The sequence below is a fragment of the Vulpes vulpes genome, chromosome 7 (assembly GCF_048418805.1).
Source record: "Vulpes vulpes isolate BD-2025 chromosome 7, VulVul3, whole genome shotgun sequence".
Classification (NCBI taxonomy): domain Eukaryota; kingdom Metazoa; phylum Chordata; class Mammalia; order Carnivora; family Canidae; genus Vulpes; species Vulpes vulpes.
Window position 1 is genome coordinate 78,284,466 of NC_132786.1, and position 12,494 is coordinate 78,296,959.

Consider the following 12,494-nt stretch of genomic DNA (forward strand, 5'->3'; position numbering starts at 1 on the left):
CATCAGAAGGGATGAATACCCACCATTTGCTTCAACATGGATAGAACTGGAGGGTATTATGCTGAGTTAAGTAAGTTAATCAGAGAAGGACAATTATCATATGGTTTCACTCATAAAGGGAACATAAGAAATAATAAAAGGGATAATAAGGGAAAGGAGGGGAACTGAGTGGGAAAAATTAAAGAGGGCGACAAACCATGAGAGACTCCTAACTCTGGGAAATGAACAAAGAGTTGCAGAAGGTGAGGTGGCCGGGGGGCTGGGGTAACTGGGTGATGGGCAATCAGGAGGGCACTTGATGGGATGAGCACTGGGTGTTATACTATATGTTGGCAAATCAAACTTCAATAAAAACAAATGAAAAGAAAAAAATATACATCACCTTTTATCTTCACTTCTGTATTGTATTTTTCACATTACTATGTGCTATTCTAATATCACACACTAATACTGCAGAGATATCTATCTTTCAAATTAATAATTGAACATTTCTGAAAATTATCAAAAATCTCAATTTTAGTCTCAGTGTAAAGGAGGGAACAAGGGCCTCCAAAGAGTATTGTCCTGAGAGTTCTCTAAATGATCAAATAAAAGTTCCAGATAATCTTTACTAGTAAGTGAATACACACACACACACACACACACACACACACACATCAATGCTTTTATGAGTTCATTCAATTCCCTGGCCTTCCCAGTCTTATTTTTCTTCCATAGATTTTTTTTTTAGATTTTATTTATTTATTCATGAGAGACACACAGAGAGAGGCAGAGACATAGGCAGAGGAAAAAGCACACTCCTCACAGGGAGCCTGATGTCGAACTCAATCCCAGACCCAGGATCACGCCCTGAGCTTAAGGCAGACGTTCAACCACTGAGCTACCCAGACCTCCCTTTCCATAGGTCTTAACTTTAGGAACACAAACCCTCATGGATTTATGGTCAAGTAATAACTACTATATTTTTTTTCTTCTCCCTTAGGATAATTTCCTAGGATTATTGGTCAAAAAGAGAATATTTCATAAGGTTTAATGTATATTAAGGCTTTCTCTTTCCCTCTCTCACTCATCTTTGTAACCAACATTATTCAAGGGCCTAGTATTTTTCAATCTTTACTTTCATGTGTTTACCTCACTTCCTACATCCCAAGTATATTAATTTCAGATAGGCACTGATTTAAAACAGATGTAATTTAAAAGAATTTTTTAAAACAACAAAAACATAATATGGAGAAAAAGTGAGCTCATAAAAATTGCTAATGAGATGATAAAAGTAAAAAGATGCATTTTGGCATAAAACTCTAGTATTTGTAACACTGGTTCCTAGTGTCTGGTTTAGAAATACACACAAAGAGACGGTTACTCATTCAACCAGCAAATATTGCATAACAACTAAGTGCTAGCCCTTCTCAGGTCTTAAAATATTAGAACAAATGAAATTTATCCACAATCTTATTGAACTGCCACATTTTTAAGTTTTCAGTAAGTGAGAGTTAAATATATTTTGTACACACAGTCATAGATTTCATAGGGAAGGAGTTAGAAATGATTACACTTCTCAACACCACTCAGTCCTGAGCCAGATTCAAACAATCCAGGCAGAAATGCTGTCATACTACTCTTCAAAATGGCAAGTGACTTAGATTTCATTATATCCCTTGGTGATCTATTCTGGAATTTATAGCCATAAATGGTGATTCTCAATATCTACTTCAAAGCTGACTCCAAAAAAATGCAAAATAATCTATACTGTTACGGAAAAGTCAACTGGCTGTGACACCACATTTACTATTTCAATGTGAAGGCTAGAAGATAGACAAGTAGCCAACTGATAGGAATGAAGTTCCTCATACTGGTATTTGGTATATTTTTAGAGAGCTGAGTCCAAGAATCTACTACCCAAATACACCCAGTAGGCTGATTCTAAACTCACCATTCATTCCATCGCACTTTGAATTCCCAACATTAAAGCAGGAAGTTTTCATGTTGCCAGGAAGGACATTCCACCATTTATATTCAAACCCAAGTGCAGGTTCCATTCCTGCTGGACAAGGCCTACATTCTAGGAAAGACACATGAAATAAACCATTATAGTTAAAACGCATCTGGCCATCTTCCTCTTCCTCTATCCTAAGTACTACTAAATTTTTTTATTAGCAGAGAAGGAAGTGTGAAGGAGAGATAGTAGAGCATCAGTTCCTTTAAGAATTAATAATTTTTTCTAAAGCAATCTGGAAGAGAAAATATTTCTGGATATAGTTTACCCATATACACTTGACTAACATGTAAAAGGAAAAGGATCAGTAAAAAATCTTTTAAAATTATTTTCCTTCATTTCTGAGAGTAACTGCTAACATCAAATCACCCTCCACAAGAGGGGTAATCTGAAACTAATTCTCTTATATGTGACCTTAGAATCAGTTCCCTTTACCTCATGAACAATGAGATATTTCAGCCTTCCTATTGGTTATTAACAGAGTATTAGACCATTGAATTATGGACCCATTACTTAAAATTCAAAATATTGGCTATGTTGGAAAATGATACTGGGAATTGAGAAGTTTGGAAAGAGTAAAGTTTATAAATAAGCCTGATTTAAATTAATATCTGCAACAATGAAACAGAAGAGACCCTTCCAACCATTTCCAAATTTACCCAACATGCTTTGTATTAATTATGTCATTAAAGAGAAATGTTCACTGAGCAAACACTTTTTGATACCAAAGTGCTGTAGGACACATTTTTATATAACCTGCTCAATAATAATGATTTAGATATTATCATCCACAATTTTATGACCGGGAGAATTGAATTTCATAAGGTTTAAGTAAGTTGGATAAGTCACACTAATGGTCATCTGTGGGATGTGAATTTAAAACCAAGTCAATCAGACTCTTAAGTCCTTCTTATTTATCGAAGCCTCTGGAAAGTAAGAGGATGGCACGGCTACATTCAAGTGAGATGACTACAGCTGAAGTGCATTGTAATTCTTGTCTACCAAAATTAAAACAAATTCTGCAGCACTTTCTTTATTATTAATTAAAAACTAAAATCCCAACTATACACCCTGAAACAATTAAGAGACTATCTTCACTGCTATATGATTAAAATGAGTGATTTTTGCTATTACTATAGCACAAAATGTGATTTACTATTCCAAAGCTGAATTAGAAGAGGTTATATTTTATGCTTGTATTAATATATGTGTACACACTTACTACAAAAGGAGTGTCTATCCTTAAAACTTAATATGGTGGAATATTTTTTAATCAACATTCAAAGGCAGAATGAGCTGTTCCATGAAGAGAGAATTACTGTATTACACAAAATGCCAATAAAAAGCTACCCTTGTGGTATGTTAAAGAAGCCACTGCGATTTCACAATTCATTACGATATTTCTCAATTCTTCTTCAGTCTTTGTGAGATAAGTATGCTTTATAAAGAAGTCTTCCATAAAAACAATGAAGAACAAGGTCGCAATGGTCCAAAAAGATTATTTTGCTAAAGGTCCATTTCTTGGACCACTTGGCATCCTACCCTTTGTTCCATCCGAAAATGTTCCAGGGGGGCAGGGATGGCAAGAAGATGATCCATTGTTATAAAATCCAGGGTTGCAAGGTGGACAATCCTTCTTCTCTCCAGAAGGGGGCAACCTAATAGCATCTGTGAGATCCTCCCGGCAGATTTTGGGCTCTATCCACTTGTACATAATTTGTGTCTACAGAAAGAAAAAGAAAAGCTTTCAGGTCATATATGATGCTTTATTTACCTCAAATTTCCATTAATAAAAACATTAAACAGAAAGCCTAGGAAAAACCAAATAGTGAAAGAATAGAAGAACCAGGTAAAGAAAATCAAAACAATTAGCAACAAAATGAGACAAAAAGAAAAAAACTTTGGTGGGACTATGGTCATTACTTCCACATGTTTTTACTATGAGCTGTAAGTGGGCTTTACTGCATCCATACACACATTCATCATCATGGAATTCTACTTTAAAATATAGATACATGATTATAACCCTTACTCTTGTAACCTTTCATTTACTTTATTCCATAATGACATATGGTTCTATGCAGAGACTACATTTTCCATTTAGAAACTTCCACTACTCCCTTCCTTTCCTTCACCCTCAATACCTGTCACAGTGGCTAGCACAATATGATCACAAAAGAAAAGGTATACATTTTTAAAAAGACTATGTCTAGCTTCACATTTCGATCCTGTCATTTCACAAATACATGTGGTTGCTCTCTGAATCTTTTCCAATACCCTGATGTTAGACACAAGAGCCATAGATAAAATATTTCTAATTCTGAGCCCTGTTACAAGTGCTTCTAACAACAAAAAATTAAGACATCTACTTTCAAAGACAGAAGTCTTTTAAACCTTGTCTTTTCATTCTCTCTCAACATATACACATATTCCTACATGACACAAAATACACAAGATAACTATAACCCAGCCAAACCCAGAAAACTATGATTATAAAGTTACTCTCATTGTGAAACCAGAAAAATTAAATGGTGTAGCCATTTCATCAACAAAATCAACAGGCTCAGTAAAAATAAGAATGTATTATATTTTATTATGATTTTTTAAAGATTTATTTATTTATTCAGAGAGAGAGACAGAGACACAGGCAGAGGGAGAAGCAGGCTCTATGCAGGGAGCCTGACGTAGGACTCGATCCCGGGTCTCCAGGATCACACCCCGGACTGTAGGCGACACTAAACCACTGCGCCACTGGGGCTGCCCAAGAATGTATTTTAAATGCAAAGGGATAAATAGTTTCATAACTATAGTTTTTAAAAAGAGACTTTGTTTCCTTCAATAGACATATAATCCAATGGAAGAATGCATTCTCCTTTAAAACATCTTTTGTAATAATAAGTCTATTATTGGGATGGGAAAAACAAAATTTAAGGCAATTCTCTATAGCTATTTTCAGTTAGTAGAAAATTATATATAGCACACCCTGAGACTACTCCATTTTATTCTCAAGTATTCTCTTACAGAAGAATTACCTTATCTGAAGAAGGATGCTTAAGGTAAATGGCTTAAAAGGCAGATGTCTCAACAGAATTATAAATATTTTTCCTTTTATAACTCTCTTTCTGCATACATTTTGTGGCCCACAACATCATACAGTTCAGCCAACTTCATCTGCCTTTCTCATCCCATCTATAAAATGATGGCCATTCCTGCTGAACTTTCCTCAATAGCTAAAAAAAATAAATAAATAAACTAGACCCTGTATCCATAAGGGGTTTTTAACTCCCCTGAAAAGGGCTGTATAAAATCCAGAGAATCTAAGCAAACAAAACATCATTATATCTGGGGGATTGTCTTTTTAAAATTCTGGCTTAGCGAGTATAGAAAACAAATTTCCAACCCAATGAATTCGCAAATTTGCTGATTTCTTTTGACATGAATTAAAGTCACACTGTGTTAGGTGTGAACTATTGCATGGTTGAAAACAGGGGGTTCCCGTGTGGGAGTAGGGGTGGTGCTGAGGCTGAGTACTTGCAATGGGGGGGGGGGCATGCCTTGTACTCCTCCCCACCACTGTGGGAAGTCAGTACTATTATCTTTAAGTTTATAAATGAGGAAGCTGTGGGTAAGAGCTGTTTCACAACTTGCCCAAGAATTAGACACAGCTAGTAAACAGTACAGAAACACTAGTCAAAAAGGGTCAGTTCAGTTAGGGCAAAAAGTGTAAAATAAGGAAATATACTTTTGACAAGTCAGCTGACCACATGATTCTCAATCCATGAATAGTAAATGTTTAAAAATTAGAAAATGTGCACCACTTTTAAACATTTAGAAGCCAAATCTCAAATGCTCTACAGTAAAAGTTTTGTTTACAAAGGCTCTTGCTTCATATGGCAGATTGATTCTATGTCTCTCCTTCTAATGGGGACAGATGCTTTCAAGTGGAGCTGGCTGGGGAAAGATAATAATTAATATAAATGATACTTAGCACCAGATGGCTCACAGTGCAGGTGAAAAACCAACAATCAACTCATTCTTTGGCAAGTTGAAATAAAATTATGAAATATTTTATGAAACCAAAAAACACTAATAGAACAAAACTCACCAGATTGCCAGTAAGATTAGAGAATATCTCTCTCTAGTGTCTGAGTATTTTATATTAAGCATGAATAAGATGCGTTTAAGAGAAACACATGGTGCTATCAATTCTCATGTCAAAATTAAATTCAGGACTGGGATGACTAAAAAAGTTAGATAAATTTTGAAACTGCATTTGTCCACAGTTACCAGACTTCTTCCTTCAAATGTCCCTGCACAAGAGCATCAAGGCTTTGCACAGTGGCTGAATTCATCAGAGCTAAATTACATGTGATTTATAAGTCTACTAACAGCCACGCCAACCTCATTGCCTTGTGTTCCATGATGTTCTGACTCATATGTTCCCAACCAGGTGGGCTGTTGCTTGCCCTCCCGCCTTTCCCAATCCTTAACCTCTTCCAATAGTGAGACACAGGGTCCTCATCATTTGTATCTCTGACACATCCCCACCGTCCTGCCAAGTTATGTCCATCCCCTCCTTCAGAGCCATGCTCAACATCTACAAATGCTCTAAGCATGTCCTCGGCTCACCCATCTACATATCTGCATCCACTTGGATTCCTTTCCTATGAAGGTTCTACTGTTTTCTCTTCCCTTGTAGTTACCTCCTCATTCCCTTTCTAAATTCATCAAAGCTTGGGACCTCTTCTTTGTTTATGTGAAAGACACCATGGAGATTGAACATTGCACTGCAGGTTGTAGCCAGGGCTTTAGGCAAGAAAATGCTATAGCATTAGATTGGGGTGAAAATACTAAAAACACTGAACTGAGGCTTTAAATGTATACATTGTCTGATATGAGAATTCAATCTCAATAAAGTTGTTTTTTAAAAATATTTTAAAGGAGACTATCATGAAATTTTATTTTCTACAAATTCAGAACTCCCTAAGCACTGAGAAATGCCATGATGCTTTCCCAAAACCCTAATTCAGAAACACAGTCTCCAATTTTTCTTGACTTGCTTAAACTACATAGGAAGAAAAGCAGTTCTTTTTTTTTTTTTTTTAAGATTTTTATTTATTAGGGAGAGAGAGAGAGCACACAAGTTAGGGAAGGGCAGAGGGGGAAGCCAACTCCCCGCTGAGCAGGAAGCCTGATAACTGAGCTTCATTCCAGGACCCTGGCTGGGATTATGACCTGAGCCAAAGGCAGAAGCTTAACCAACCGACTGAGGACAACTGAGCTTAACTAGGCGCCCCCAGAGAAAGGCAGTTCTAAAGGCTATATCCCATTATACCCTATTTTTAAATATCCCCTATATCTTACTTTTGCTATGTAATTCACAAACACTGTGTAAGAGACACTGAGCATTTGAAATAACTTGCAATATTAAAGTTATTAAAGGGCAAAGAAAGTACTAGACAAACTCTATCAATTTCCTAGTCTCAGGGATGACTAAGTTGCAGAGTCAAATATTTCCTCTCAAGAAGGCTTCCTTCTAAGACATCCTGTCCTGCCAGGCACTCTCCCAGCCTTGGCTGCAAGTTTGCTCTTTGACAAAACATGCTGTTTCAGAAGTGGGCAGCTCTGCTTGTTTGAACATCATTATGTACCAATGGAATTTACCTTCTATAAGTTCATCCAAATTCTGCCTTATGGAATAATACAGAAAACTGTGTTTCTTCTTTTCTATAATTTCCTTTCAAGTGCTTTATCGTCCTACTTAGGAAGTTTTTGTTAAGTACCTACGGTGTATAGAAGAAAGCACTGTAATATTAGAATGACAAATTGCTGTGAAGGCAGCTGATGACAGGTTCACAAAGTGCTAGAATATATAAAAAAAAGAAAATATATGAAGAGGATGCAAAAGCATCAGATTTGGAAGCAGTCATAATTAGGGTTAGAATTCCAGTCTTAAGACCCACTAGCTGTGACTAGCTATAACCTTCCAGAAATTACTTAACCTCATTAAGCCTCAGTTCTCTTATCTACAAACTGGGTATAATACTGTCTAAAATGCATAGCTGTTGAAAAAAAGAATTAGGGGATCCCTGGGTGGCGCAGCGGTTTGGCGCCTGCCTTTGGCGCAGGGCGCGATCCTGGAGACCTGGGATCGAATCCCACGTCGGGCTTCCGGTGCATGGAGCCTGCTTCTCCCTCTGCCTGTGTCTTTGCCTCTCTCTCTCTCTCTGTGTGACTATCATAAATAAAAAATAAAAAAAAAATTAAAAAAAGAAAAAAGAAAAAAAGAATTAGAGGCAATGTTTGAATACACACGTGCATACACAGTGAGCATGCACACAATTGTGTAAGTGATGGATGCTTCTGCTATTAATACCATCACTGCTATTACCATAATTATTGTCACCATCATTGTTTTCAAGAGAAACATGAAATGTCATGTATATTCAAAGGGAAGAGATCAAATCTCTTTAGGACATGTAGAACATGTCAGAAAGATGATCCAAATTCCTCTATCCCATGGTGTCTTTTCTCCAAACTGAAAAAAAAATATTATTAGCAACTTCAACCATATTTAATATCAAATGGTTTAATATCATGCATGGCCTCTCTTCTCTAGCTTCTGCCCATTTTGTCAAAATTTTCTTTTTTGTCAAAATTTTCTCAAGCCCTCTGCCAAAGACAGAACACACCTCTCTAAATATGTTAATCATTCATTCACTTAACTTACTAATTTTCTCATTCATAAATTCACTCAAAAGATGCTTCATTATCTTCTGTGTTCCAGATACTTTACCAAGCTGACAGATTTTTTTTTCTTTTTAAGTGATTAAGAATGTGTTTCTGTCTACAGGAAGCTGAGAGTCTGATGAAGGAAACAATCATCTTTACAAGAATTGTATTTGCAATAGTGATCTGATACCAAAACACTAGCAAACCTTCTGTAACCACTATGAAAATATCAGGAGAGGTGTGCAAAAAATTCTGTGGGAATTCCCAGTATATCAAGACAATCTTGCCAGATCTATTCATGTTATTTAAGGGTAGAGGAGTTCTGTGAACCTGCACAGAATCACTCTCTTTTTATTGTGGTAACCGACACTAACTTTTCCTCTTCAGGTACTGATTTGTGTGACAGTGAAAGGAACAAGGAGTTACACAGTCTGGCCACCCAGCCACAAAGCCCAGCCGGTGAAGGAAGCTGTCCAACCAAAGTATCCCATCCTACTGGACAGAATGGTTGGTCTGAGGTGGGCTCATGATTAAAGCAGGGCCAATCAGAGTCTTTTCTGAAACTTTGCTCAGCACCTCTATGATCAAAAGCTGTGAGGACAAGACTGTTTTGGGTGGACATGCCAGAGGGATCTGTTACCACAGGAAATAGATTGCCTGGAAAGGAAATCAAAATGAACCAAGAGTGTCCAAGAGAAGAGCAAGAAAAAAATGTCTTGATAAAACTATTTGCTCTATGTTAACTTCCCAGTCATGTGACTCAATTCTCTCCTGCTCTGCTTCCACCTACCCCAAATCTGGAAAGTATCTTTTCATTTTATTAACAGAATTCTTAATTATCTCCAAGTGAGGGAGCAAAATTTACACCTTGTTTTACAACCATTAAAAAGAACGGTGTATTCCATCCCACAGTTAAGACAGGGGAGGGAACTACTTTTCACCCTGAGATAAAAGACAAAAACAAAACAAAACAAAAAGTTACTAATTCTATCTAGTTCTAAAACCCAAAATAAATAAAACCTTAAACATTGTCTATAAGTAGCTAACTCCTTACAAAACCACCTTATCCTTCTAACTTATGTAAGCAGATCTGAGACAACGTTTATGGATATGATAAACAAGTGAGTGACTTGTTTTTCAGGCATGAGCCCACTTAATTGAACACTAAATATCCTTTGTATTCTTGGGAGGTTTCTTTCCCCTTTAAATGTCTGATGCATTTTTAATTTGGTAAAACCAGGTTCTAAAGCTTGGATTTTCTTCAAAATATTTCTGGCAAGTTTTGGCAAATTAATGTTTTCTCTTTTCTAAATATTTTTATATCTGAGAACTTGATACAAATAAATGTGGACTTTGCTAATTTAAGCACAATATGCTAACACTCTGGGATCTCTCTAAATTTTACTTCTGTCATTTCCCCCTGCTTTATTGCTCTACAATTTAACATACTTATTCCCAACATCCTCATGCAAGTTGAGGATTTTAAATCAAATGCTGAAAATAATTCACATGTACTCATTCTTGGTATGACTTAGGATATGTATAATTATGTTGTTAAACTTATATTCCTTTGGCAAATACATGATACCAACTACACTATTAGTTAATATCAACTACAGTCCTAGTTGATATATCCAATTATTAAGTCAAATATTTTACATATAGTTCCTTAATTAGCCATATATCCTTGTAACCATACCATTTAGTCCACAATTCTCTATCTCAGCCATAGGGAGATCATGAGAAGCCATAAGGTGATCATACAATGCTAACATTAAAAGATGCCTTCTCTCGATGACTACTTGGCCATTAGCAAGGTCAAAATTTTTTTAGTTCAAATCTCAAGCACTGAATCTGTGCATGTGCTTGTATGCAGCCATATGAGTATATCTTAATATATGTTTAAAAAGTGGGCTCTAAACAACATTTTGAAAATAAAACATACACAAAAAATTTCAAGTTAACTCATCACTCTGAAACCTCTCTATTCTAGCCCAAGCCTATGTCATTAGATGTAGTAAATGCAACCCCCTTCCTACACCCCCACATTCTAGTCATTAGTTCTTCAGATATTCCATGCTGTGTCCCACATCAGATCTTCACCATCCTGCTCCTATTCCAGAAATGTTCTTCCTCCATGCCTTGGCCAAGGTTTTGTACAGATCTGAAGCCTTCTCAGGCTGGGTCAGATCCCCATAAAACTCAAGACTTCTCTGCCGTGACACTAATCACAACTGAAAATAATTCTTTCTTTCCTTTCTTTCTTTCTTTCTTTCTTTCTTTCTTTCTTTCTTTCTCTCTCTTTCTCTTCCTTCCTTTTCTCCTTCATTCCCTCCTCCTCTCTCTCTCTCTCTTTCTTTCTTTGAAAGACCATCTCTCCTCTGAAATCCAGGCTCTTTCTCTGAAATCTCAAATTGCTGAGATCCTAGAATTAGAATTACCTGGGAACTTTTTAGCAATATAAATTCTCATGTCCTGCTCCAGATCTATTGAAATGAAAAACCCAGGACAAGAACTTCCAGGTGAGTCTGCTGCACACACAAAAAAATGGACAACCACTGTTCTACAATCCATGAAGACAGTTACCTTCCTCTTCTGCCTGTCCTTGGTTCTGCCCTCATCACCCAGAACTCTGTAATTTAACCAGTGCTCAATAAAGATTCACTGCATAAATGAATGAAAGAATAGAAAGTCCACATTTCCTGATGTTAATGAGAGTCCCTCAGTCAGAATTAGAATGGCTTCAGTTACTAATTGAAATATTTCTGAAAACTGTTCCCTATAGGAGGGAAGCAATCAAATAATCGGCCTTCAAAATGAACACAGAAACCTGTGACATTCCTGTGTCATATAAATTATAATGTTCAAAGTCTGTCTACCTCAATAGCTGCTTCCCTTGGGGATCTTCTCTAAGCAATAAGATCAAAGAGAGTATGACAGGACAAAAAAAGCTACAGTCATTGAACGACCTGGAAACATCACTAAACCATCAGCAAATCACCAGGCTGTGCCAAGCAAGATTAAAATACCTTTTTAAAAGATGAAACCAGAACAAATGAAAATTTTGAAACAAATGAAAATATTAAAAAATTTAAATTCGTGTGTAATCTACATTTCTCTACTATATCTGTTAATTAACTTTCTATTGGTTTTTGTTTACCTCTGAAGCTAGACACATTTTTCCTGAAACGAGTCTTAAATCACTTTTTAAAGAATCACTGAGTTTATAGAGCACTAATACAATGTGTTCTATACTGATGTGTTCAGAGTCCACCCAGACTCCACAGAAAAATGTAATTTGTGTGTATGTGTGAACACAGCACGCCTGTGGGTACATGCATGCACACAGGTGTGTATGTGTGTGTGTGTGCATGGGTATTCAGTACATTGTACATTTGATATATGGTTTTACTTCTTTTAGGCCCAGGTCAACTAAATTTTATCACACTATTCACTAACATAGTAAACTATTTATTGACATAATAAAAATAGGACTTTTGGATATTTTCATCATAGCAAAAATAAGAACCATTTTTATACTAGATCTCATTCATTTAAGCTTCAGTAATGCTGAATTAGTGATTACTACATAAAACAAATTCAATTTGCCTTACTTATTATTAATAAGACAAATTTAACTTAAAAAGTTTAAGCTGAAGAAACATTATTTCAAATTACTTTCAACTCATCTTAGTGACTCTCTGTATGTATTTTCTAAGTGGAAATATCCCTTCCTTGGCCATCATTATAGGGCTATTTGAGTTAC

General features: G+C 36.1%; 1 protein-coding gene across 1 annotated transcript in view; it reads right to left on the reverse strand.

Annotated features, from left to right (window-relative positions):
- ELAPOR2 (endosome-lysosome associated apoptosis and autophagy regulator family member 2) overlaps positions 1–12,494 on the reverse strand; it is a 169,346-nt gene that overhangs the window by 42,437 nt on the left and 114,415 nt on the right. The window contains exons 9-10 of the mRNA XM_072764165.1: positions 3,539–3,719; positions 1,934–2,062 (exon numbers count right to left, since the gene is read on the reverse strand). Of these exons, the coding sequence (XP_072620266.1) occupies positions 1,934–2,062; positions 3,539–3,719 (310 nt within the window). The remainder of the gene's footprint in view (positions 1–1,933; positions 2,063–3,538; positions 3,720–12,494) is intronic.